The following is a 23,769-nucleotide window of genomic DNA, read 5'->3' as shown; positions in this document are numbered from 1 at the left end:
TAATTTAAAGACAAAATCTTCGATTTAATAATACCTTAAAAACATATGAACACTTAAAAAAATAAAATTATCAGTCCAAAAAATAGTCAAATATCGCAGAGTCTCACTTGAAGTTAGGAAGTTCTGTTTTCATTTTCGGGCCTTTCCCTACGCTTTTGAGAATTGCATTTTTTGTTACCCCAAAACTAATTCCGTCGCTTTTACGCTTAAATTTAAATTATTCCAAGAATATGTAGTTTCCATTTAAGCTCCAAAACGTCTGCTATGATTGGGATAGATCGAAAGAGGTAACAACTGTATGCCACAAAAAAAAGAAGTACATGTAAGCAACTAGCTCGCACTAGACACATGTATGCCTTTGCATACCTATTTTTTTATCAGTTCCTGGTTTCAGGTTTGCACATAACTTAGCTGAGCAGAATATTATCTCTTTTAACTTTTTTCGAAAAAGTTAACATAGCTTAGTGAGATGACAGCTCACAAAGGAGGACATAAGTGTCTATGCTTTTATCGATCGGTCGATGTGGACTAAAAAGGATTTCTTATGCTTCTCATTAATCTAAACGTTTAATTAGGCGACATTAAAATATCTCGTGGGTTAATATTCTTCCTTGCAGTGTCATGAACTCTTTTTTATGCGTGATATTTGAAAGGTGTTATTGGTGGATCGGAAGCGGGAGTAACCGAACTGAAAGCTGGACGCGTTGAAATTGCCATGTTGATTTCCGCCAATCAGAAGTTTGCTACTCAGGTCGTTATGAACACTACTTAAGAAGTAGTGAAAATAAAGCCTTGAAAAGTTAGGCTGGTATCGGATTTGAACCTATGACCTCTGCGATACCGGTGCAGTGCTCTACCAACTGAGCTAACGAGCCAATTAGGACTGATCATTTTTTCAGTCCCAGCCTATCGTAAGACATGTCAGTCGTTGATGTTCAGAAATTATATTGCTTACATTACAGTTTCTCTTGTTCCTGTGTTTAGTCAGTCTTGTACTAGTTGAGGCTAACCTTTTCCCAAAACTGACTAGTAAACGGCACGAAAACACGGCAAAATTTTCCATCAGCACATGTCTAAAATCAAATCGGCATCTGAGCCTTTGAAGGCATTAATTCATTATCTGATGAATCCCAATATGGTGAGTCTAAACTTTCTTGAACCTTTTCTGGTGGATTTCAGGTCGCATATTTGGGTGTTGTTTTTTCGCTTTCAGTCTAACGACCTTAGATACGAGAGTCTCAATGGGGTCGAAGGATTCCCTCAAACAAAAGGAAATTAAAAAAACCATAGACAAGACATGACAAGAAAATCAATCCATATCAGAGAACTTCTCGTATCCAGATTATAACCGTGCGGGGAATGGGCCAAACCCAAGATTGATTAATAAAAACGAGAATCATTATATTTGATTGTAATACCATATGTCTGTTAAGAGGACCCACATTATACGGTCCTCAGAGCCCATTTTCATTGGTGCTGTAAAGCACGACTATAGATTTCTTATCGTAAAAAAGCTTGTGGCTTTTCATCGTATTTAATCACACTTTCATCAAAAGAGAAAAATAATTGTTTATCTCACGATGTGGTCACTTCGGATGTGGATCGCTACTCTTTCATTGCTTACTGCTTGTCTACTTTAAGCGATGAGGTCTGGATTGGGTACGCGTAACCTTTATGCTGTTGTGCATTACGATGCACAACAGCAACGAAGATTCTGTCATGCAGATAACATAACTAGACATACAGATAGTGAAAATCTCATGACAGAATTTTACATTAGCGAGTTTTCCTTCAAAATCGGTGCCGTTGTCAAGTTTTGCTTTCAAACGTATCGGAGAACGGTTTGAGTCTTCCTCAACAATTGCTTTTGCCAAAGTAAACGTGCGAACGACGTTCCGGCCCAACGAGACAATCGAAAAAAGGCTCGAATAAGAGTCATTGATGTATACAACGGAAAAAAAAAACACATGTTTTAAGTTCGCCTAACCAGTGCAACGGACACAGGGTGTTGTGCACTGGAGTTCGGGGAGGTCCGGAGTGTCAACCACAGTGTAGGAATCGACAACACAAGTTGATTCAACAACGTTTAATTTTATCGTTTGACTATCGTACACATGCGGTGAAAACTGAGAAAAGGAAATTGTAATGTACAAGATCAAAAAATGGGCTGAGACTAGTTACAAAACAAGCGAGGTCGAAAAGAAAAGGAAACTAAATACAACAGGCTGGAACTTGCGTCTGATCCTGTCTTTACAGGCTTAGAGAAACTGCAACGTTACGTAATTGGAACAATCTTGTGTAAAAAGAAGCTCTGATCTATCTCCGTCGATCTCCTAACTCCAACTGACTCGACACTTAAGGGGCGTGCCACTATAAGGGTATAGTTCACGCATACAATTGCAAACCGGTTTATCAGGAATGCTAGCTAAGTAGGTAATTAAAAGTGTGAAGAATAGTACACTAGGAAAATTGGGGCGTAAACTTGACAAAGAAACAAAACAGAACTTTTTCCCTACTTTAAATCAAAACAAAACGATTACGTAATCAAAGTCTTCTTCGAATGTTCGTTACATTTAAGATTTTCGAAATAGGCTTTTTTATTTATCACTGAATATTTCTGAATCCAATTGTAACTTTTGAATAAACTTTCCGCGTTTTTCTCTTGGTTTCAATACACCAAAATGTAACCCATGGCCTTAATGTGTTTATCTCCATTATCCGGTGAAATCGAAGCCTCGTTTCCACATGTGTTAGAGTCATCATATTGCCCTCCTGTACCAAACCCAATCCTGGAGTCGCAGGAGTCGCATTTATTCTGGTTGTTAGTAGCGATGCCGATTCTCGCTTTGGAGTAATGAGACTCGCCACACATAACATTAAATCCTTCCTTGTTACAGTCAAACTGTAACGAAGCCTCTGAGCCAATGAGTGTCTTCCACGAGTCACGACCCAACGAGGTGTTTCGGTACCTTCCGTCAGCGATCAATGTGTAAAGAGAGGTGGCCTTCATATTGATTACAATGAAGCTGATCTGTTCACCGATCTTCATACCGAGACAGATCTTTGAGAAGGATGTGTCCCAGTAAGTAGGCAACTTGGTCTCTTGTCAGTCGAATCCAGTCTCCCCTCCAGCAGTGTTGTATTCAGTTTTATCACTCCAGTAACCAGAATCATAGTGAAAGGTACTCTGGGAGAATAATTTATAAGATGATATAAATTCATTACTGCTTTTTTAATTATCCACCATATCCTCCTGATCGTTTTTAGAAAGTTTGAGACGATCCCTCCCCCCAACCCATTTGACATAAAGTATCTACCCCTTAGTCAAGGAGATGTCAGCCAGAGACATGAACAGAGAACGGAAGTCGCTCTCGTTGTCAATAAGTCAGTCAGCACCTGTGGAGAAATATCTCTCAAGTGGTCGATCATGGCACGCAATCGATAAAAACTCGATTCCGCATGGTACCTTGTTGCCGTTAATCTTCATGACTGGCGTCCATCCTCCATGTCCACATCCAAAATCTCCCATGTGGCAGAGAACTGTCGTTGGCTGTGAGCCCAGATGAAGGGAAACCAGTTTACTCGTATTTGATCTGTTAAAGTTGAGTTCGAGAGGGTAAGGAAGTAATTATTTATCTTCATTAAACAAATTTATAACATTAATATTTTCGCGGTAAACTCTATGAAATATTATTTGCTGGTCCAAAGGGATTCCAACCACCTGGTCACATCTGTGTCTTCAGCGTCATAGGTGAGGAAATTACAAGATAAATCGGTTTAAAAGAGCAAGCAGTTATGGTAACTTACTTGGATGCATCATATACCTCCTTGCATGATTTTACGGCTGGAAGATAAAAAGATGATCTGAGAAATACATTATATCGCTAGGAACGGAAAAGAAGTGAAAAGTGTGGTTTTTAAGCAAAAGCCTCGAAGTGAATGTGTTCGAGCTCATGTTAGGGTTTGTATTCGAAATGGACTTCGAGTTGGTGTCTCAAGTTATGTCTCTAGTAAATAGTTTACTCAATTCAATTTAAACGCAGGTTGATGGTTCAATGCCGAACAGCAAAACTTTTTTAAGAGTCTGAGATGTGGGAAGGGTCTTCATCAGCTCCAAAGTAAAAGCTCTGCTTTCTTTTTGGAATTTATACATGAGCATCTGATTGGTATTTGAAGTGAGCTTGGTTGTAATAATTTGTAAATAATCATTCTGTGGCTGTGGGGTTGTCAGATGCACCCGTGGACCCCTTCCCTGAGCAATGCCTCTGAAATTTGGAGGTTGTTTACTTATTCTGAGTAAAAATATATATATGTTATTTGCCGGCTGGGAGGTCCGTATGGTGAAAAACTGTGACCGAGGTCTTGAAAATACTGCTCGAGGCCGTAGGCCGAGGGCAGCATTTTCAAGACCGAGGTCACAGTTTTTCACCATACGGACCGACTCTTAGCCGGTAAATAACATATTTATTGTTTTTAAACTTGACGAAATTCTTTCCGAAAGAACCCGGATGATTTATGGCCGTTAATACGGCAAGATCTTCCATAAACTGAACAATTTTTGAGTGAGTAAATGGTAGTTGAAATAGAGGTGATGCAAATTTAAGAGAGATGCCTCAGCGAAACATTTTCATTTCCGTAACGATAAAGGTGATTTAAAAGGCTTCCAAACAAACTTTGAAACATTATTTTTACAAGTATCTGTCACAATCTGACACCTGTCAATTAGAGAGCGCGCAAGAAAAAAAAAAGCGTAGGAACATTTGAAAACCAACAGAACTAGTTTGGCAAGGACTGTCACGACAATGTTTTCTTCAAAATTAGTCAATGATCTAACGGAAAGTATTATTCACTCTCATCGACCATTCATTCATGTACGAAGATTTACCTCTGTTCATTAAGTAAACGGCGAGGAAAGTAATTGTGAGTAAATTCAATTTTTTTATTTTGAAGTGGTGAGAGTTTGCTCGTTTGTTTGCTGTAATGGCGTGTTTAACTCTGGTCTTTCCTTCACAAAAACTAAATTCGAACGGCACACTCCAACGAGACACAATGGAATTTAATACGGCTTTTTCTCAAAAAATTCCTTCGATTTCTGTTGTGCAATTTACGGTACAAATGTCCAAATTGAACGGAACTGGAAAGACTCACCGGGAGCGTATATTTGTTGTAGAACTTAAATTAAAACTTCGCTCGCTCTTTCACTATGAACAAATTGCTCGAGAAAATTCAGATATTAAATGAATGAAAGTTCCATCGTTCAGTTTAACTGTAACCAAATACCTCACGTTTCAACTTTCTGGGTACTTTTTGTGAACGATTAAAATTAATTGCAGACGGTTTTTAGGCCGCTTGTCAACCAACGTAATGACACTATTGCTTATACAAATTCATTCTGAAACCAATATTTTTCTGTCAACCAAAGGGATTGGATAGAGAGAAAAGAGAGGATTCATAAGTTATTTATCGGCTTGAGGTATTGACCGACGTGTTTGCTTAAAAATACTGCCCAGCCGGAAAACGAGGTATATTTATGAAAAATGACAACGAAAGTTGGGATGTACTCGGCGACTCACGAAAGCGTTACCGTGGCCCGTGGGCAGAGGTAGGAAAATACTGACCGGGTAAAGAACCAATCAGATTGCAAGATTCGTTACCGTGCCCTCTTAAAAAACAATAAAAAATGGTATGGCACAATTAAAAAACACGCCTTCGGATGAGGCGTTATTCGAATATCACCGTACCCATAGCATGAGAGCTTTCAAACTATTGTTCAATTAATAACAACACGGTAGGTGACGGCTAATTGCTCGTTATGACATTACGTACCCTTGTATTAGTTCTGTGAATGCCGCCACGATTAAAGTTAGACATCAAGGACATTTAAAACATATTTTTCTTTTAAGTATTCTTCTTTATACCCGAAAAGAAAGATTCAAACAGCGTTAAGATTTTTTTAGTTTATCCCATTACTTTTCTCCTCCAAAAAAAAAAAGGGAAAAAAATGAGGGTTCCATAGGTTAATCAGGTACCAGAGGTTCCAAAGGCTCCGCGGTCTGCTGATCCACAGCTTAGTAACACCCCTCAGCATATTTGTTTTAAAATTAGGCATGTTATAACAGCCGTTAAGTCAACGACAATTAATATACGGACATGTAGTTGGTTTATTATATTTGACTGCATATGAGTAAAAATGTGTGTCTTTCCAAAGCAGCCATGCGTTTCAAGGACTTGACAGCGATTTGCAACCGAACGAAAAGAAAAACGAAGCTGGAATTTGAATCTTTTGGAAAGCTCGAGTAATAAATAAACAATAGTTTATACTAGTGGCACATTCTTGTTAAGCTTCTTTACTCTAATTCAGGTCAAATTAGAAATTGTGAGCGTTTTCTCTTAGCCTATATGTGACGGAAGATCTCGGAATCGAACTCAGGCCACAGCTTTGGGGAGCTCCCCTCTCAAAACCGAGCTACATGCCCATGTAAGTCATCTAAAAATTGAACTGATTGTAGCAATGAGCATTTATAACAAAGCGCACGTGCTTGCCCTATATAAGTCCTATTGAGCCACTATGAACAAAATCTTTATTTACGCACACCCGTGCCTAAATAAGATGACGTGAGCATTTTTGTTATCTAGCTTCAGAGTTTCCGTCCTGTTAAGCTGCAGCGCAGTTTTCCTTCTCTTTGAAATATGGACGAAACCAGCGAAGAACTGCCCAATTTTTCTATCGGCATTGACCTTTTAGGTCCTGATTCAACATGCAACAAAAATAAAGCGAAAAAATCTCGCAAGTTGCATGTTTCGCAAACTTGTCTTTATAACTTCGGGTCTTTGACTTTTAAAACGTTTTTTAGTGACACTTGAGTTCATTTGGCTTTGATTTTCTCCATTTTCCCCGTAAATTTTGAGCTTTTCGTTCACAGTTATCAGTTAACTGACCTCCAATACTAGTTTTAGAAACATCCCTGCGACCCCTTTCAGAATATAACATATTTTATATAATTGTGTCAGTTCTTAAAATTAGATCTGAAATTGGGCCAAGATTTCTTCTGAAACATCTTACTTCCTAACGTGAATGTATGTTCACTGGCCCAATATATATTTATATGTATAATTTTGTGAAAACTGAAACTCTGAGTTTGAATTCAGTTGGAGACAAATCCACCTTCGTAGGCGATGATGAAATATCTTGAATCATCTCTACTTGCAAAAAATGTAACAAACTTAAAGCCAATAATTGATACGATTTCGAGTTGACAAATTACCATTTATAGCTCATTCAGCCGAACTGCAGAACGGCCAATAAACCTTTATTTATTTATTTATTTATTTTTTTGTATTTTATTAATTTTTATTAATTCAAAGTTTTATTTATTTTTACCAGGAAACTTATATCCCTTTGAAGACTTTGAAAGGTTTTACCAATGTGCTACGACAAAAATTCAGACGAAACCTTCGGCAGAATTTTAAATTTATCATTGGGAAAACTTTTCTTCATAATAAGGCCCGATGAGAAAGTTTGTGAAAGTTTCGAGTGAAATATGGTGTTGATAAGCACGATTAAAATTTTTCAAAGACAACAGAATCACATAACCCCGTAGGGCTCGTGCAATTTGGAGTCTTTAAAAAATTTTTAAGTGCTTAACTACACCAAATTTCGCGAGAAATTATGTTATTACTTATTAATAATTTACACGAAAAAGCATCAAAGAAAGTCAGAACACGAAATTTTGACAGCGCGCGCTGTTTGTAATTTTCACTCGTGTTGAAAGTTTGCACTCGTGTTACATAAAAAATGTAATCGTTTTCAGCCAATCAGAAGCGTGTAATTCTTTGATGTATACCATAAATGGCAAAATGGCATGATCTATACTATAACATAATGTATACTACAAATGGCATGATCACCGAAGTCGTCGAATGTCACGAATTTTCCAATCTCAGGCGCAGTGAGATAAAAATATTCCTCTATCAATATAAGACTGTTTGTAAGTGTGGGATAAAAAGGTGAACTTGTGTTACGACATTGGCATTTCTGCAAAGAAGCAAATAGGTGCCATTTTGAAAGATAAATTTTTTTAGTGTTATCCAAATCTTCAGGGTCGCTTCTCTTTCGACGCTAGCTTCAAAACGATATTGCAGACTCCTCTGTGTGTTTCTTCAGCTGTTGTTTCGTATCAGCGAGTATTTCTGCAGCCATTTTAGACATTCTATTTTTCTCGCATGAAACAATAGGAGTTAGTATTAAGTATATATTCCCCACGAGTGCCTGATTTTTGTATCTAGGTGAAAAAGCCTGCTATCTATGAGTCAAGAGACTCAGAGGAAAAGGGAAAAAGAATGGGCTTATGGAAAACTGTTTCGCGGAATATTAAGGACGCAGACATGGACAGAATAACAGGATCGAAAAATCCCTCTGCATAGCAACCCTAAGAGACAGAAAACGATTTGTTTGTTTGTTTTTTCGAAATTGTGATAAAGATTAAAATCCGAACAATAGATTTTCCAAAAACTTTCAATTCAAGGAAAATTTTAAACCAAAAAAAGGCTTTATCCTGGGAAATTTGTCTGGTTTTGTATCTCTATCAGAGCACTAGTGAATGGGTGAACGCTACCGGCGTTTTTCAAATTTGAAGATGTAAGAACGATTTGAAAGCGCGCATTATGAAGATTGCTTAATTCTCGGAAAGTCTAATTGACTCTTCTCTGGAGAAGAGCTCCCGTCATCACTTCCCAAAAGAGACACAACACTACTCGGAATAAAATAACCAAACATCGGCCGATGAAAGAATGAAACATTGCGGTGCTGCTTGGATCTAATGCTATTTCACTGGGTTACCAGTTTGCGTGGGTAGGTGAACCTTGCTGCTGTGCTCGTCTGTCCTTAAATGCGGATGTTAATACAATTAAAGGTGGTCTGGATTGTTGTCTTAATACTTCCTGGAAGCCATATTTTTCCACGGACATCAGCCTAATATCAATGGTGTTTGGATTTCCAAAGAGCATATTGCTCGCTTCTCATTCTCAATTAACCATAAAAACGCTTTCTACTCTCATTTACCAGGCATCATGTATGTAAGATGAAGATGCAGGGTTGCTTTCTTTTTAAAGATCCCGCGCGGCAGTGTTTAAATCAAACATGTAGTTGAATTTCTCTTGCATTTGTTATCAGTCTACGGTTAATTTGTTTCCGCCCTTTTATATTCCCTACATTTCATGGCCGCAAAAGTATTGGAGAGGGAGAATCTTTGCCAAGAAATAGGAGTTTTACTATTTCCTCTCGATTAGATGTGTTTTTTCGGCTGTTGAGGTTTAGATTTCAGGGGAAAAATTTTGTTAAGCCGGATGAAAATCGCGTTGAGTGTAAACTTGTCATTTTAAAAATTGTCAGCCTACATGAAACTTTTTATAAAGTAAAGTGATATCAGAATTGGAACCTCTCAACGCTTCTTAAACTTTGATTTATGTCTCAGAAAATTACCGAAAACATCTCGAATAAAATTGCAGTCTTTGATGTATATGCCACTAATTAAAAAACACACATCTTTTAAGATTTTGGAAAACGCTTTTATTTACTAAATTTTCCGAAGTCTGAATCACTCTGAATCTAATCTTTACGTCTGAATGAACTTTCCGTGTGTTTCTTTGGTTTCAATGAACCAAAATGTAACCTATGGCTTTAATGTGTTTATCTCCATTATCCGGTGAACGAGCAGCCTCGTTTCCACACGTGTTATTGTCATCAAATTGCCCTCCTGTACCAAAGCCAATCCTGGAGTCGCAGGAGTCGCATTTATTCTGGTTGTTAGTAGCGATGCCGATTCTCGCTTTGGAGTAATGAGACTCGCCACACATAACATTAAATCCTTCCTTGTTACAGTCAAACTGTAACGAAGCCTCTGAGCCAATGAGTGTCTTCCACGAGTCACGACCCAACGAGGTGTTTCGGTACCTTCCGTCAGCGATCAATGTGTAAAGAGAGGTGGCCTTCATATTGATTACAATGAAGCTGATCTGTTCACCGATCTTCATACCGAGACAGATCTTTGAGAAGGATGTGTCCCAGTAAGTAGGCAACTTGGTCTCTTTTGAGTCGAATCCAGTCTCTCCTCCAGCAGTGTTGTATTCAGTTTTATCACTCCAGTAACCAGAATCATAGTGAAAGGTACTCTGGGAGAATAATTTATAAGATGATTTAAATTAATTACTGGTTTTTTAATTATCCACCATATCATCGTGATCGTTTTTAGAAAGTTTGAGACGATCCCTCCCCCAACCCACTTGACATATAATATCTTTCCCCTCAGTCAAGGAGATGTCAGCCGGAGACATGAACAGAGAGCGGAAGTCGCCCTCGTTGTCAATAAGTCAGTCAGCACCTGTGGAGAAATATCTCTCAAGTGGTCGATCATGGCACACAATCGATAAAAAATCGATTCTGCATGGTACCTTGTTGCCGTTAATCTTCATGACTGGCGTCCATCCTCCATGTCCACATCCAAAATCTCCCATGTGACAAAGAACTTTAATTGGCTGTGAGCCCAGATGAAGGGAAACCAGTTTACTCGTATTTGATCTGTTAAAGTTGAGTTCGAGAAGGTAAGGAAGTAATTATTTATCTTTATTAAACAAATTTATAACATTAATATTTTCGCGGTAAACTCTATGAAATATTATTTGCTGGTCCAAAGGGATTCCAACCACCTGGTCACATCTGTGTCTTCAGCGTCTTAGGTGAGGAAATTACAAGATAAATCGGTTTAAAAGAGCAAGCAGTTATTGTCACTTACTTGGATGCATCATATACCTCCTTGCATGATTTTACAGCTGGAAGATAAAAAGATGATCTGAGAAATACATTATATCGCTAGAAACGGAAAAGAAGTGAAAAGTGTGGTTTTTAAGCAAAAGCCTCGAAGTGAATGTGTTCGAGCTCATGTTAGGGTTTGTATTCGAAATGGACTTTGAGTTGGTGTCTCAAGTTATGTCTCTAGTAAATAGTTTAGTCAATTCAATTTAAACGCAGGTTAATGGTTTAATAACGCACAGTAAAACCTTTTTAGAGTCTGAGATGTGGGAAGGGTCTTCATCAGCTCCAAAGTGAAAGCTCTGCTTTCTTTTTGGAATTTATACATGAGCATCTGATTGATATTTGAAGTGAGCTTGGTTGTAATAATTTGCAAATAATCATTCTGTGGCGGTGGGGGTTGTCACATGCACCCGTGGACCCCTTCCCTGAGCAATGCCTCTGAACTTTGGAGGTGTGGACTTATTCTGAGTAAAAATAAAGAATGGTATTGCACAATTAAAAAACATAAAAGAAGAAGAAAACGTTGTCAATGTCAGTGGAATCACAGCAAATTAAGAAAGCGTACAAACCTTTCTCACAATATTCTCCGAAAAAGCCATTTTTACATACACATTCAAACGAGTGATCTCTGTGGCTTGTCACACAGCTACCACCGTTATGGCATGGGGAGGAAAAACATGGAGACTACCAAAAGAAGATGAACAAAACTTTTACACACCACTCTCATCAATTGAATAGATACGAGTCACTTCTTCGCCTTTACGGCCAGAAATATTAAGTGACAAAGAACTTAAATTCATAGAAATTGAACTACACTGTATTTTATTGTGTGTTGGAAAGAGCCCTACCATAATGGAAATGTGATGCGAAGTGCTATTTTCTCTGAATTCCTCAGGAAATCTATGCTTATGAGAAGACAGCAACTCACACCAAATCTTTGCATCGCGTTTCTTTGCCACCGCCAAGTTTATTGACCAGCATGAAGGATTCCTCATGCATGAAAAGATGCATTCGAAGTCGTCGAATGCCGCGAATGTTCCAACCTTAGGCGCAGTGAGATAAAAGTATTCGTCTATTGATAAAAGACTTTGTTTGAAAGTCTTGGATGAAAAGGTGAACTTTTGCTTCAAAACCGGTGTTCCTGCAAGGAAATAGGAAATATCAATGAAAACAATATTGCAGACTCACTGTATGATGCTTAAAATTCCGCGCCACAATATTTTATACTATACCACTGGCTATGTCCACTCAGGAGATGATATCTTGTGTGTATTTTCATAACAGCAGCGATGGCTGCTATCGGTGCTCTCTGAACCCCAAGACATATTTTAATTTCAGACGATTTAAAAGCATGTAATTAAAGGAATATTTGATTTGCTTATAGGCAAAAGAAATCTTACCTCCTGGAGGAGATGTCCCATCATCATGTCCCAAAAGAGACAACGGTACTCCGAATAACATGACAAAATAACTGCATATAAAACGATGAAACATTACGGTGCTCTCTGAATCTGATGTGGTTTAACTCAGTTATGAGTTATGTGGGTGGAAGAACCGTACTGCTGTGGTAGACTTTGTTCTTCTGCCCTTTTTTGGGGGGTATCAATGCAGTTTATCGAGATCTTGTTAATCTTTTACACACGCTGAAATGCTCATTTAATTCCTGCGGACCTCCGCAAAATATCAACGTTTTCGGAATTTTAGGAAGCGAGGTGTTCGGTTCTTGTTGTTGCCTAACAGGAAAACGTTTTTTACTGACATTTACCAAGCGTGCTGCATGTGCAATTATGACATTTCTCCTTTTAACCTATATACTCGGCATCACGCCGGTAATATAGCCTCAAATTTAATTTTTTGCAGTGTTTAAATTAAACTTGTGAATGAAGTGCTCTTGTGCTTGTCATTCTACTTATTTGAAATAACAACAACTTTCTTTCCGTCCTTAAATGCAATCCTGAGCTTAGAAAACAAGCCGACCGAACGTTTGTTTTTTTCTTCGCGAATTTTTAGCGTCCAAAAAATTATCGACAAGATAAGGAAGTTAGAATTTGACTTTTTCCCTTATATCAAATGAAATTTGTTTGGCTCTTGAGGTTCAGAAATCTGGTAAGAAAACGTTATCCCGAGCTGAGAAAATCGCTTTGAGTTGAGTTCCTAATAGACTTATCAAAGGTAAAAGATTATAATCTCATGTCAAAACGTGAAACAGTTTCTTTTTTTTTTTTTTTTTTTTTTAGGATAGAAGGAATTTCATATCAGTATTGAAAACTATAATAGCCTTTTAAAATTTGATTTATGTCTCTAGTAGTTACCGTTTAAACTGGCTGCACCGTGTCATTCAGAGTTGAGACAAATGAGTCACATTGTCACCTTTTCACTTATGATGTCAGTTACAAAAGGCCAGTCAAGAAAGATTTTAAATTAAGATATGAAAAGGTTACCGGAGATGAAAAATTGTTTGCAATTGCTCTCTTACTGCTGAAAGCTAAGCTTGTATATTTCATTAAATTCTTATTTTAATAAGGAACTTTTAGCCATAAGCTTAGAAATCGTTCAGCTCCAAGGTTTAACGCGTATATTCAATATACTTCCTTCAGGTTCGCTGATCTAAAAACAAATTGTTCATAGAAACGACTTTGATCACACACGCGTGTATCATACGGAGCGTGCTTCAGATCACGTAAAATGCCCCAAGAGACAAAACAAACCAAATGAAACGTAAACATTTCAGATGAAAGAAAATCCACCAATCCATCATTCCATCAACAATTAATCATTCAATTCATGAATGAATAAATAAGCCATAGTTTATTATTTATTGCAATGGCACATTCAAGTCGAATTAGAAACCAGGCCACATTTTTGGGAAATGCTTTTCTCAAAACCGTGCTTTTACCTATAAAAATCATTTAAAAAATCTATCTGGTTAGGGTAGAGTATGCAATGAACCCCCTTGATACGTCTTTAATTCTTATTTTCGCTGAAGCATGGGGTGTTACGAAACTGTTGATCACTAGACCGCGGAACCTCCAGAGCCAGTGGAACCTGTGGAACCTGTGGAACCTCCGGAACCACCCGAACCTGCGGAACCATTAATTTTTGGAAAAAAAAATTGTAATGAATTAAAATATAACCTAAAAATACCTTGACGCTGTTCGAAATTTCGTTTTCGGGTATAAAGAAGATAACGTTAAAAGAGAAATATGTTTTTTCTCTACCTTGGCATTCAACCACAGGAAGCCCAAGTTCTTACAGTGAGCTTCTGCGAATACGCCAATATGTTCACGTTGTGCGATGGGTGAAATACATGGGTTTGCATGGCAATACTGAAACAGTCACGCTCTAGACCTTTAAAAGTTCTGGTCTAGTTTTGAATAAGAACAAATTTACCTTGCTCAAATGGTTGTTCCTTTGCATCGTTTAAATTTTTGGGATGATCTAGGACAATTTAACTCGGCTTTAGTTGATCTGCTTTGCCCTCTACATAATCCTCTCTGAGATACATCTGTGAGTGACACCAACCAAACGAATCCACTGCAAGAAAAACGTCGTAAATTCACTTCAGACTCCATGATCTCACCGAAATTCTACAAGTATCACGGGCGATGATGTTAATTTACGCTCGTGTTCCCCATTCTGGGGTTACCTACAGTTAACAGATTCCAGCCTTAAGCCCAGTTCAAACGATCATGATAGTTGATAGTAGTTTCAACTATCGCGCGCGTTTGAACACAAACTATTGTATGCGTTATCATCGACTATCATCAACCATCATCAGCTATCATGTATTTTGGACATCTTCAAATTTGACGTGATAGTTGATAATAGTTTTTGGTTTTTTGAACGAGCAGAATATAAGGAATGATAGGTTTTTTCGGTCACCAGCTTTGCCACAAACGGGCTCAAATCGAAATGGTAAATGGTCAAATGACTAAAATGGCTGTAAAAATTTCGCAAAATGGTTCGTATTTCATTCTGATCATCTTCTGGTAGGCTTCAGTGTCTTCAACTCGTATTCTCTTGACTAAAATTTCAAATTCCACCCGGAAATTGCTGACCCCAGCGTGCGCCATATTTTTTTACAATTACGCGGTTCCGCGGTCTGCTGATCCACAGCTAAGTAACATCCCTCAGCATATTTGTTTTAGAATCATGAACGTGTTATATATCAGCCGTTAAGTCAACGCTAAAGAATATACGGACATGTATATGGTTCATTACATTTGACTGCAGATGAGTAAAATTTGAGTCTTTCTAAAGCATTCTCCCAGATATTGCGATTGGTAAGAAGTAGTGTTTTTCGCCAAAAAAATCTTGGCTTGTTTAGATAATGACTTTCATTAAGTTTGTCGAAACGTCAGACACTGTTTTTACTATTACTATTTTTTTTTCATTTTTCATTTCATACACTTTTTTCGAATACCGTTGTCAAGAACAGCATTTGTTTTATTACAATTTAGGGCAATGGAACCTACTGCTAAGTTATGAAAACCACTCATTGTAACGCGAATTCTACCCAAAGATAGATGTTTAGAAGTGTCGAAGATCCTTTGTAAGGTAGACCACCTAGATTTACTAGTAACCTTGCGGTGGTCTGGCAGCGTGCATCACCAGTGATAAAAATTCCAATTTCTCAATTTCGCTATTTTGAAAACAATTTTTTCTTTATGGATTTCAGAGAAACCCATCGTTAGTTGTAAAGTAATTTAGTAGGATGCAAGGAGTAGCTCTATTGGGTAGTACAGCTCATTCCGAAATTAAGAAACTGCGATGCTGCGTCGGTGGGAGAGTAAAACAGGGTAATTTAGTATTATCAACTGAGTTGATAACGAAAATTGGCCACCGTAAAGAGTTTCAAAGCTGACGTTTCGAGCGTTAGCCCTTCGTCAGAGCCATTGATTCCGAAATTAGATCTATTTGCGACCGAAAGTAACCTACATGTCATTGAAATGTATAATCTGCAACATGAAAGGCGATCAGTTGGATGAAATCTGCCTGCGTGATTCCAAAGTTAATAAAAGTAAAATAGTAATATTAATAATAATGAAAATAGATACGCAAAAAAAAAAAGCAAAAACTAAAAACATACCACTCGTTTTTCCAATGTGTAGGCAAATGATAGAGAATCGAACGTTTTCGTCAGCGTCTTGTATTTCGTTATTTATTCATCATACATAGAAACAAGGTCAGTGACTCCCCTTCATAAAATGTTTGTCTCTCCTTACAATAATGTACCAGATTTCAGCGGAAATTCATACAAGCTTATCTTAATTCATCATTTCATTTCACGCACAGAAATGTGCTGCGCCCTCTAGGAAAAAAAAGTTAATCTCCTTTGCTTGTCTCAGAGCTTCATTGTAACCGTCAATCTTCCAAATAAGAGTTGTTGTGTGCAATAATTCCATGGCTTCCTTTAGCTTCGATTCTGTGTTGTTCAGCTTGACTTCTCTATACCCATACTTCACTTCTGTTTCACGCAACTTGACGCTAACTAAGTTAAGATGGACTCTTGTGGCAGATTCTAGATGAGATTCTGCTGCTTGTCGTTGAATCTACAAGAATAGAAGAATCCCTTATTACATAGCCTCTTCAATACAGTACTCGGATTTCTTGTCATCAAATGTTAATTCCAGGGAGTCATTAAGTGAGTTCGGTCAAATACTGAGAGAATTTATTGATTTTTATTCTCAAACAGATGAAAGCGGATAGAAGGACTGTCTCGTTCAGCTGTGAACATTTGAAATATGGATTTCTACATGAAGTTTTGAAAACCGGAAGAACAAGAATTTCTATTTTTTGCATTAATTTCAAGTGGTTCCGTTCCCGAAGTCTTTGAAGCCCAAAATCACATCAATTTTCCATTGGCAGCCTTTATGCAGCAACTTTCAACACGACAAGTGTCTATGCTTTTATCGATCGGTCGATGTGGACTAAAAAGGATTTCCTAATGCTTCCCATTAATCTAAACATTTCATTAGGCGGAATAAAATATCTTGTGGCGTAATATTCTTCCTCGCAGTGTCATGAACTCTTTTTTATTCGTGATATTTGAAAGGTGTTAGTGGTGGATCGGAGGCGGGAGTAACCGAACCGAAAGCTGGACGCGTTGAAATTGCCATGTTGATTTCCGCTAATCAGAAGTTTGCTACTCAAGTCGTTATGAACACCACTTAAGCAGTAGTGAAAATAAAGCCTTAAAAAGTTAGGCTGGTATCGGATTTAAACCTATGACCTCTGCGATACCGGTGCAGTGCTCTACCAACTGAGCTAACGAGCCAACTAGGACTGACCATTTTTTCAGTCCCAGCCTATCGTATGACATGTCAGTCGTTGATGTTCAGAAATTATATTGTTTACATTACAGTTTCTCGTGTTCCTGTGTTCAGTCAGTCTTGTACCAGTTGAGGCTAACCTTTTCAAAAAACTGACTGGTGAACGGCACGAAAGCAAGGCAAAATGTCGAAAATCAAATCGGCATCTGAGCCTTCGGAGGCATTTACAGTACTGCTGCGTGCGAACTGAGCGGGAAAAATCTGCACACCGAATGACTTTGTCTACTGACCATTTATTTTTGGGTGTTTTTCGATAAAGCTACAGAGAGGAAAATTCTTCCCTTACAATTAGATGTCCAGGTGATGGGTGTGAGTGGATTGGGGAACTGAGAATTAAAGAGGTAAAAGTTTTCATCGATTCATCTCCGTATGACAAACCGAATTTGTTCAAGCAACGCACTTCCCTCAAGTTTGCTTCTTTTTTCAACAGATCCATTTTACTTAATGTCTTTTCAAAGTCATCCCTTACACCAACGAAAATTGTTGCATGAAAGTACAGAGAAGAGAGCTCAACCAGCACGTGACCGTTACCTGCCAGTGGAGAATTCTTAAATGCGACTACTGTTGTGAGCTGCACCTAGAGTGTCGCACGCAGGTAGTTGTTACCTAAGTGGGAGACAAGGTTCCCATAGTTAGTATCCAAATGAAGTAATATGCATTGTTTTATCCGTTTTTTATTAAAATGTTTTGATATTTGTCCATTTTTATGAGTTACCTATTCAGGAACACATCGAAAAGCGCAGCAAGTTTCCAGTAACTTGTCCCAACAACTGCGGTCGTTCAGTTCTCAGAGAAATGGTAAGGACACAATTTCATCTAAAAGCAATTTGGATTTATTTGAATACGGCGCTAATAGCAGGTTTTTAAAATCAAAATTAGATCATAGGGAGAACACATGCTATATATCAAATGAATGATAACGCGATCGCTTTTAACTTGTACATTTTAAAATTAGTGCAGAACTTGTGCACTCATCATTCCAGAATAGTTGGTACCCAGGAGTAAACCAAAATGTCGTCACGTCACGTCACTCAATCTTTGAAAAAAACTGAAACTTTGGTCGTTAAAAAGGTACACGAGGCAAATCTTATTTTGCCTTTTTAGGACCTAAAACGAATTTCGCTTTTTAAGAAATCAGCTTTGGAGCTCTGCTTGTGAGATCTGTCGAATATAAATTTTGCCTGTCAGTCAACCTTTATTGAAATTGTTTGAAAGTGAGTTGAAAATGCAAGCAAATAGTGATGAACGGCCGAGCTTTTTAACGCCATATTACTGATGCCGGAATTTATATTTCGAGGATAGAATAGACCTTGACCTTTTGGATGATAAGGAATGAAATTTACAATCCATATACGGACTTATCCCTCAGTTTTCCGTTAAATCACAGGTTCCAAATCATATCGTAGACGATTGTCATCTGTCAGTAATCCCTTACCCTTATTGTGAGATGGGATGCGAAATGCAGGTATGTAGACACTTACGTACAGGCCAATGTCTTTTAAAAGTTTTGATATTTTAATAATGTAGGATTGCAACCGTTTTGCAATTAAGTGTTTGTTTAATTAGCTTATATATTATTCAATGAGGAAGGAAGAGCCAACATTTTATTTCCATGGTTAGGGATGAAACATCTATAGCAATTTTTATCATTTGTTTTTGTTGTAGGTTCGGTGACGAGAAGTAGACTCGCATCTTCATTCTTCCGTGAAAAGTTACGTGACAGCATATAAGTTAAAAGAAACGAATGTCAAACTCAATAGCGCGAAGGAGATTACAAATATCCTGATGAAAAACCTTAACTTCCTTCAGAGACGCTATAAAGAATCATCACCTTTCACTGTAATTTGATTGCAATACCATTTGGTTGTTAAGAGGATCCACAGTATACGGTCCTCATAGCCTATATTCATCGGTGCTTTAAAGCATGACTGTAAGTTTCCTATCGTAAAAAAGGTTGTGGTTTGTCATCGTTGTTAATTACACTTTCATCAAAAGAGAAATGTAATCGTTTGTCTCACGATGTGGTCACTTCGGATGTGGATCGCCACGTTTTCACCGCATACTGCTTATCTTCTTTAGGCGATGGGGTTTGAATTGAGCACGCGTAACCTTTATGCTGCAGCTGTTGTGCATTGTGTTGTTGGAAAATTCAGTTAGGACGAAGATTGTGTCATGCAGATAACTTTATTAGATATACAGATAGTGAAAATCTCATGACATAATTCTACATTATCGAGTTTTCCCTCGAAATCGGTGCTGTTGTCAAGTTTTACTTTCAAATGTATCGGCGAACGATTTGAGTCTTACCTAACAATTACTTTTGCCAAAGCAAATGTGCAAGCAACATTGCTGCCTAACGAGACAATCGAAAAAAGGCTCAAATAAAATTGAAAAGTCATTGATGTATACAACGAAAAAAAAAAAACATCTTTTAAGATTTTTGAAAAAGCCTTTTTTATTAATAACTAAATCTCTCTGAATCTAATCTTAACATTTAAATAAACTGTCCACGTTTTTCTTAGCTTTCAATGAACCAAAATGTAACCAATGGCTTTAATGTGTTTATCTCCATTATCCGGTGTCTGCGAAGCCTCGTTTCCACATGTGTTAGAGTCATCATATTGCCCTCCTGTACCAAACCCAATCCTGGAGTCGCAAGAGCGGCAATGATTCTGGTTGTTAGTAGCGATGCCGATTCTTGCTTTGGAAAAAACAGACCTCTCACAGATAACATTGAACCCTTCTGTGTTACAGTTATGCTGCAACGAGGCCTCAGAGCCAATAAGCTTCTTCCACGTGTCACGACCCAATGAGGTACTTCGGTATTTCCCCTCAGCGATCAATGAGTAAAGAGAGCTGGCATTCATGTTGATTACAATGAACCTGATCTGCTCACCGATCTTCATACCGAGACATATCTTTGAGAAGGATGTGTTCCAATAAGTAGGTAACTTGGTCTCTTGTGAGTCGAATCCAGTCTCCCCTCCAGCGGTGTTGTATTCAGTTTTATTACTCCAGTAACCAGAATCATAGTGAAAGGTATTCTGGGAGAATAGTTTATTATATGATATAAATTCATAACTGGTTTACCACCGTATTATCCTGCTCGTTTTAGGACAGTTTGAGACAATTATAATATTTCTATTCCCAAGTTAGCTTTTTGTTCCGCACCAGAATCTACTTTAAAATTGCTTTCAGTTAGCAAGAAGAGGCAATGAAAGGAAGCTGGTGATCATGAAATATGTATGACTTGGTGAAGTAACGTGTAACATTATTTCGTTATCAATAGTCATACAGTGTCAATCGGAGCCAATTTAGGGAGCGGTCATTTTTCATCACCAGGGAGGGACTAGAGGAGTTTTATCGTGTCACTATGATATATTTGATTCCCCTCTCATTGGCGGTCAAATTTATGTGGTTCCCCCTTTTTTCTCTGTTAGTGACAATTGATCCCCGCTTGTTCCCCTCGAAAACTATGTGATTCCCAAAATCCTACGACCCACTCATCTCTCCTCCCCCCCCCCCCCCAACCAATTTGAAAAATAGTGTCTGTCCACTTAGTCAAGGAGATGTCAGCCGGAGACACGAACAGAGAGCGGAAGTCGCCCTGGTTGTCAATAAGCCAGTCAGCACCTGCGAAAAAAAATATCTCTCAAGCGGTCGATCATGACACGCAATAGAAAATCAATTCCGCATCATACCTTGTTGCCGTTAATCTTCATTACTGGCGTCCATCCTCCATATCCGCATCCAAATTCTCCCATGTGACAAAGAACTGTCGTTGGCTGTGAGCCCAGATGAAGGGAAACCAATTTACTCGTATTTGATCTGTTAAAGCGGAGTTTGAGAAGATAAGGAAGTCATTACCCCTCTTCATCGAACAAATTTATAACTTTAATAATTTCGAGGTAAACTCTATGAAATATTATTTGCGGATCCCAAGTAATTCTAACCGCCTAGTCACATCTGCGTCTCCAGCGTCATAGGTGAGGAAATTATGGGATAAATCGGTTTGAAAGGGCAAGCAGTCATTGCCACTTACTTGGATGCATTATATGCCTCCTTGCATGATTTTACAGCTAGAAGATAAAAAGATGACCTTAGAAATACATTAAATCGTTAGGAACGGAAAGGAAGTGAAAAGTGTGATTATGTGATAGCAGCCTCGAAATAAATGTGTTCGCTTAATGGAGAGGCTCTTGTAAAAGTGGCAAGAATTTATTTGGAAAATTGTGCTCCTCTTAGAAGTATCCTCGATGCGCGATTACATGTCACGTCGGAGGAAATCGCAAACTATCGAATCTGGATTCGATCTCGTTTAGAGTCTGAGTTCTGTTTTCCAATTTGGAATTCCTACACTAGCATCTGATTGATATTTGAAGTGAGCTTAGTTGCATTAGTTGTGTATATAATCATTCTGTAGGACTGGGGATTGTCATATGCACCCGTGGACCCCTCCCATGAGCAATGTCTCTGTACGTTGGAGGTGTGAGCTTATTCTGAATAAAATATGAAATGGTGTTACAAAATTAAAAAACAGAAAAAAAAAGGAAAACGTTGTCAATACCAATGGAATCATAATAAATTAAGAAAGCGTACAAACCTTTCTCGCAATATTCTCCAACAAATCCATTTTTACATACACATTCAAACGAGTAACCTATGTGGCTTGTCACACAGCTACCACCGTTATGGCATGGAGAGGAAAAACATGGAGACTACCAAGAGAAGAAGGACAAAACTTTTACAAACCACACTTATTGATTGAATAGAGACGAGGCACTTCACCTTTACGGCCAGAAATGTTTCGTGACGAAGAATTTAACTTCATAGAAATTAAACTACTCTGTATTACGATAGTCAGTGTTTTGGAAAAAGTCAAGTCAATTTAGATAACAAAACAAGCCCCACCATAATGGAAATGTGATGTGAAGTCCTATTTTCTCTGAATTCCTCAGGAAGTCTATGCTTATGAGAAGACAGCAGCTCACACCAAATCTTTGCATGGCGTTTCCTTGCCACTGCCAAGTTTACTGACGAGCATGAAGGATTCCTTAGGCATAAAAAGATGCATTCGTAGTCGTCGAATGCCAACGATGTTCCAATCTTAGGTGCAGTGAGATAAAAATATCCATCTATTGTTAAAAGACTTTGTTTGAAAGTCTTGGATGAAACGATGAACTTTTGCTCCAAAACCGGTAATCCTGCAAGGAAATAGCAATTGTAGACGTCTTTTCAAGTTTGGCAAAAATCTTACAGGGTCGCGCCGCTTTCGTAGCTGGCTCCAAAATAGTGTTGCAGACTCATTGTGTCATTCTTCAAATCCTAAACATTTTGAACTATACCATTGGTTATTTCCACAAGATGATATCTTATCTATCAGATGATATCTTATCTATTTATCTATCTATCCTATCCTGTCTATAACAGCACCGATAGCTGCTATCAGTGCGCTCTGAATCCTAAGACATATTTCAATTGCGGACGAATTAAAAGCGTGTGGTTAAAGAAATGTTTAACTTGCGTATAGGCAAACGAAATCTTACCTCCTGGAGAAGACATCCCATAATTACATCCCGAAGGAAAAAACGGTACTCCGAATAACATGACGAAACAACGGCATATAAAACGATGAAACATTACGGTGCTCTCTGAATCTGATGTGGTATGACTCATCAGTTACCAGTCGCGTGGGTGGGAGAACCGTGCTGCTGCAGTAAACTTTTTTCTTCTGTCCATCTTTTTGTTTATCAATACAATTTATCGAGATCTTGTTTATCTTTTACACTAATTGAAAGGCCCATTTAATTTCTGCGGAACTCAGCAGAATATCAAAGTTTTTGGAATTTCAGAAAGCAGTGTGTTCGGTCATTATTATTGCCTAACGGAAAAACGCTTTTTATCGTCATTTACTAGGCGTGCGGCGTGTGCAGTTAAGACCTTTCTCCTTTTAACTGATATACTCGGCATCACGCCAGTAATGTAGCCTCAAAATTTAATTTTTTGCTGTGTTTGAATTAAACTTGTGAATGAAGTGCTCTAGACTGATCTGAAATAATTTCTTTCCGTCCTAAATTGCAATCCCGACCAAACGTTCAAGTCTTTTTGGCAAATTTCTGAGAGCAAAAATATTAGCGACAAGATCAAGAAATTGGAATTTGACTTTTTCCTCCATATCAGAGTTTGGAGTTTTGGAAAGAAAATGTTCTCCCGTTATCCTGTTTTCCTGAACCGGAGAAAAATCGCTTTGAATCGAAACTTTCCAGTTTTGGTGATAAAGAAATTGAAAGCAAGAGATTTTAATTTCTTGTTGAAAGACAGAACGATTTTTTTTTGAAAGGTAGAAGCAATCAAATATCGAAATCGTTAACTTAATAGCCTTTTAAAATTTGATTTATTTCTCCGGTAATAACCGTTTAGAGTGGCATCACCATGTAATTTAGAGTTGAGACAAATGAGGCACATTGTCAGCCTTGAGGAAAGCTCTCACTTTTTCATTGAATGATGTCAGTCACCAAATCCCAATCAAGGAAGATTTTAATAAAGATATCAAAAGATAACCGGAGATGAAAAAAATCGTCTGCGATCACTTCCTCACTGCTGATAGCTAACTTTTAATATATTTCA

The 23,769-nt window shown here is 38.0% G+C and overlaps 2 protein-coding genes, 1 long non-coding RNA gene and 1 pseudogene across 3 annotated transcripts; 1 reads left to right on the top strand and 3 right to left on the bottom strand.

The window, feature by feature from the left end:
- Positions 1-2,029: 2,029 nt before the first annotated feature.
- LOC131775754 (uncharacterized skeletal organic matrix protein 5-like) lies at positions 2,030-3,625 on the bottom strand (annotated as a pseudogene).
- A 5,878-nt stretch (positions 3,626-9,503) lies between these two features.
- Positions 9,504-11,930, bottom strand: LOC131786704 (uncharacterized skeletal organic matrix protein 5-like). Its single transcript, XM_059103774.2, has 5 exons — positions 11,659-11,930; positions 11,380-11,494; positions 10,791-10,827; positions 10,450-10,576; positions 9,504-10,170 (listed from the first exon to the last, which is right to left on the bottom strand). Exons 1-5 carry the CDS (start codon positions 11,803-11,805, stop codon positions 9,652-9,654), a joined length of 945 nt encoding a protein of 314 aa, XP_058959757.2. The 5' UTR covers positions 11,806-11,930; the 3' UTR covers positions 9,504-9,651.
- A 5,874-nt stretch (positions 11,931-17,804) lies between these two features.
- Positions 17,805-19,032, top strand: LOC136282655 (uncharacterized). Its single transcript, XR_010718325.1, has 3 exons — positions 17,805-17,940; positions 18,530-18,607; positions 18,808-19,032. It is a non-coding gene; the product is annotated as an uncharacterized lncRNA (long non-coding RNA).
- Positions 19,033-19,375: 343 nt separating this feature from the next.
- On the bottom strand, positions 19,376-23,007 carry LOC131786702 (uncharacterized). The gene is made up of 6 exons (XM_059103773.2): positions 22,689-23,007; positions 22,054-22,346; positions 21,746-21,860; positions 21,185-21,221; positions 20,844-20,970; positions 19,376-20,186 (listed from the first exon to the last, which is right to left on the bottom strand). The coding sequence occupies exons 1-6, from the start codon at positions 22,816-22,818 to the stop codon at positions 19,668-19,670; spliced, it is 1,221 nt and encodes a 406-aa protein (XP_058959756.2). The 5' UTR covers positions 22,819-23,007; the 3' UTR covers positions 19,376-19,667.
- Between the last annotated feature and the right edge of the window lie 762 nt (positions 23,008-23,769).

This window comes from Pocillopora verrucosa, chromosome 7 (genome assembly GCF_036669915.1).
Source record: "Pocillopora verrucosa isolate sample1 chromosome 7, ASM3666991v2, whole genome shotgun sequence".
Lineage (NCBI taxonomy): Eukaryota > Metazoa > Cnidaria > Anthozoa > Scleractinia > Pocilloporidae > Pocillopora > Pocillopora verrucosa.
Note: the sequence above shows the minus strand (reverse complement) of the source record. Positions and strands in the feature narration are given on the sequence as shown.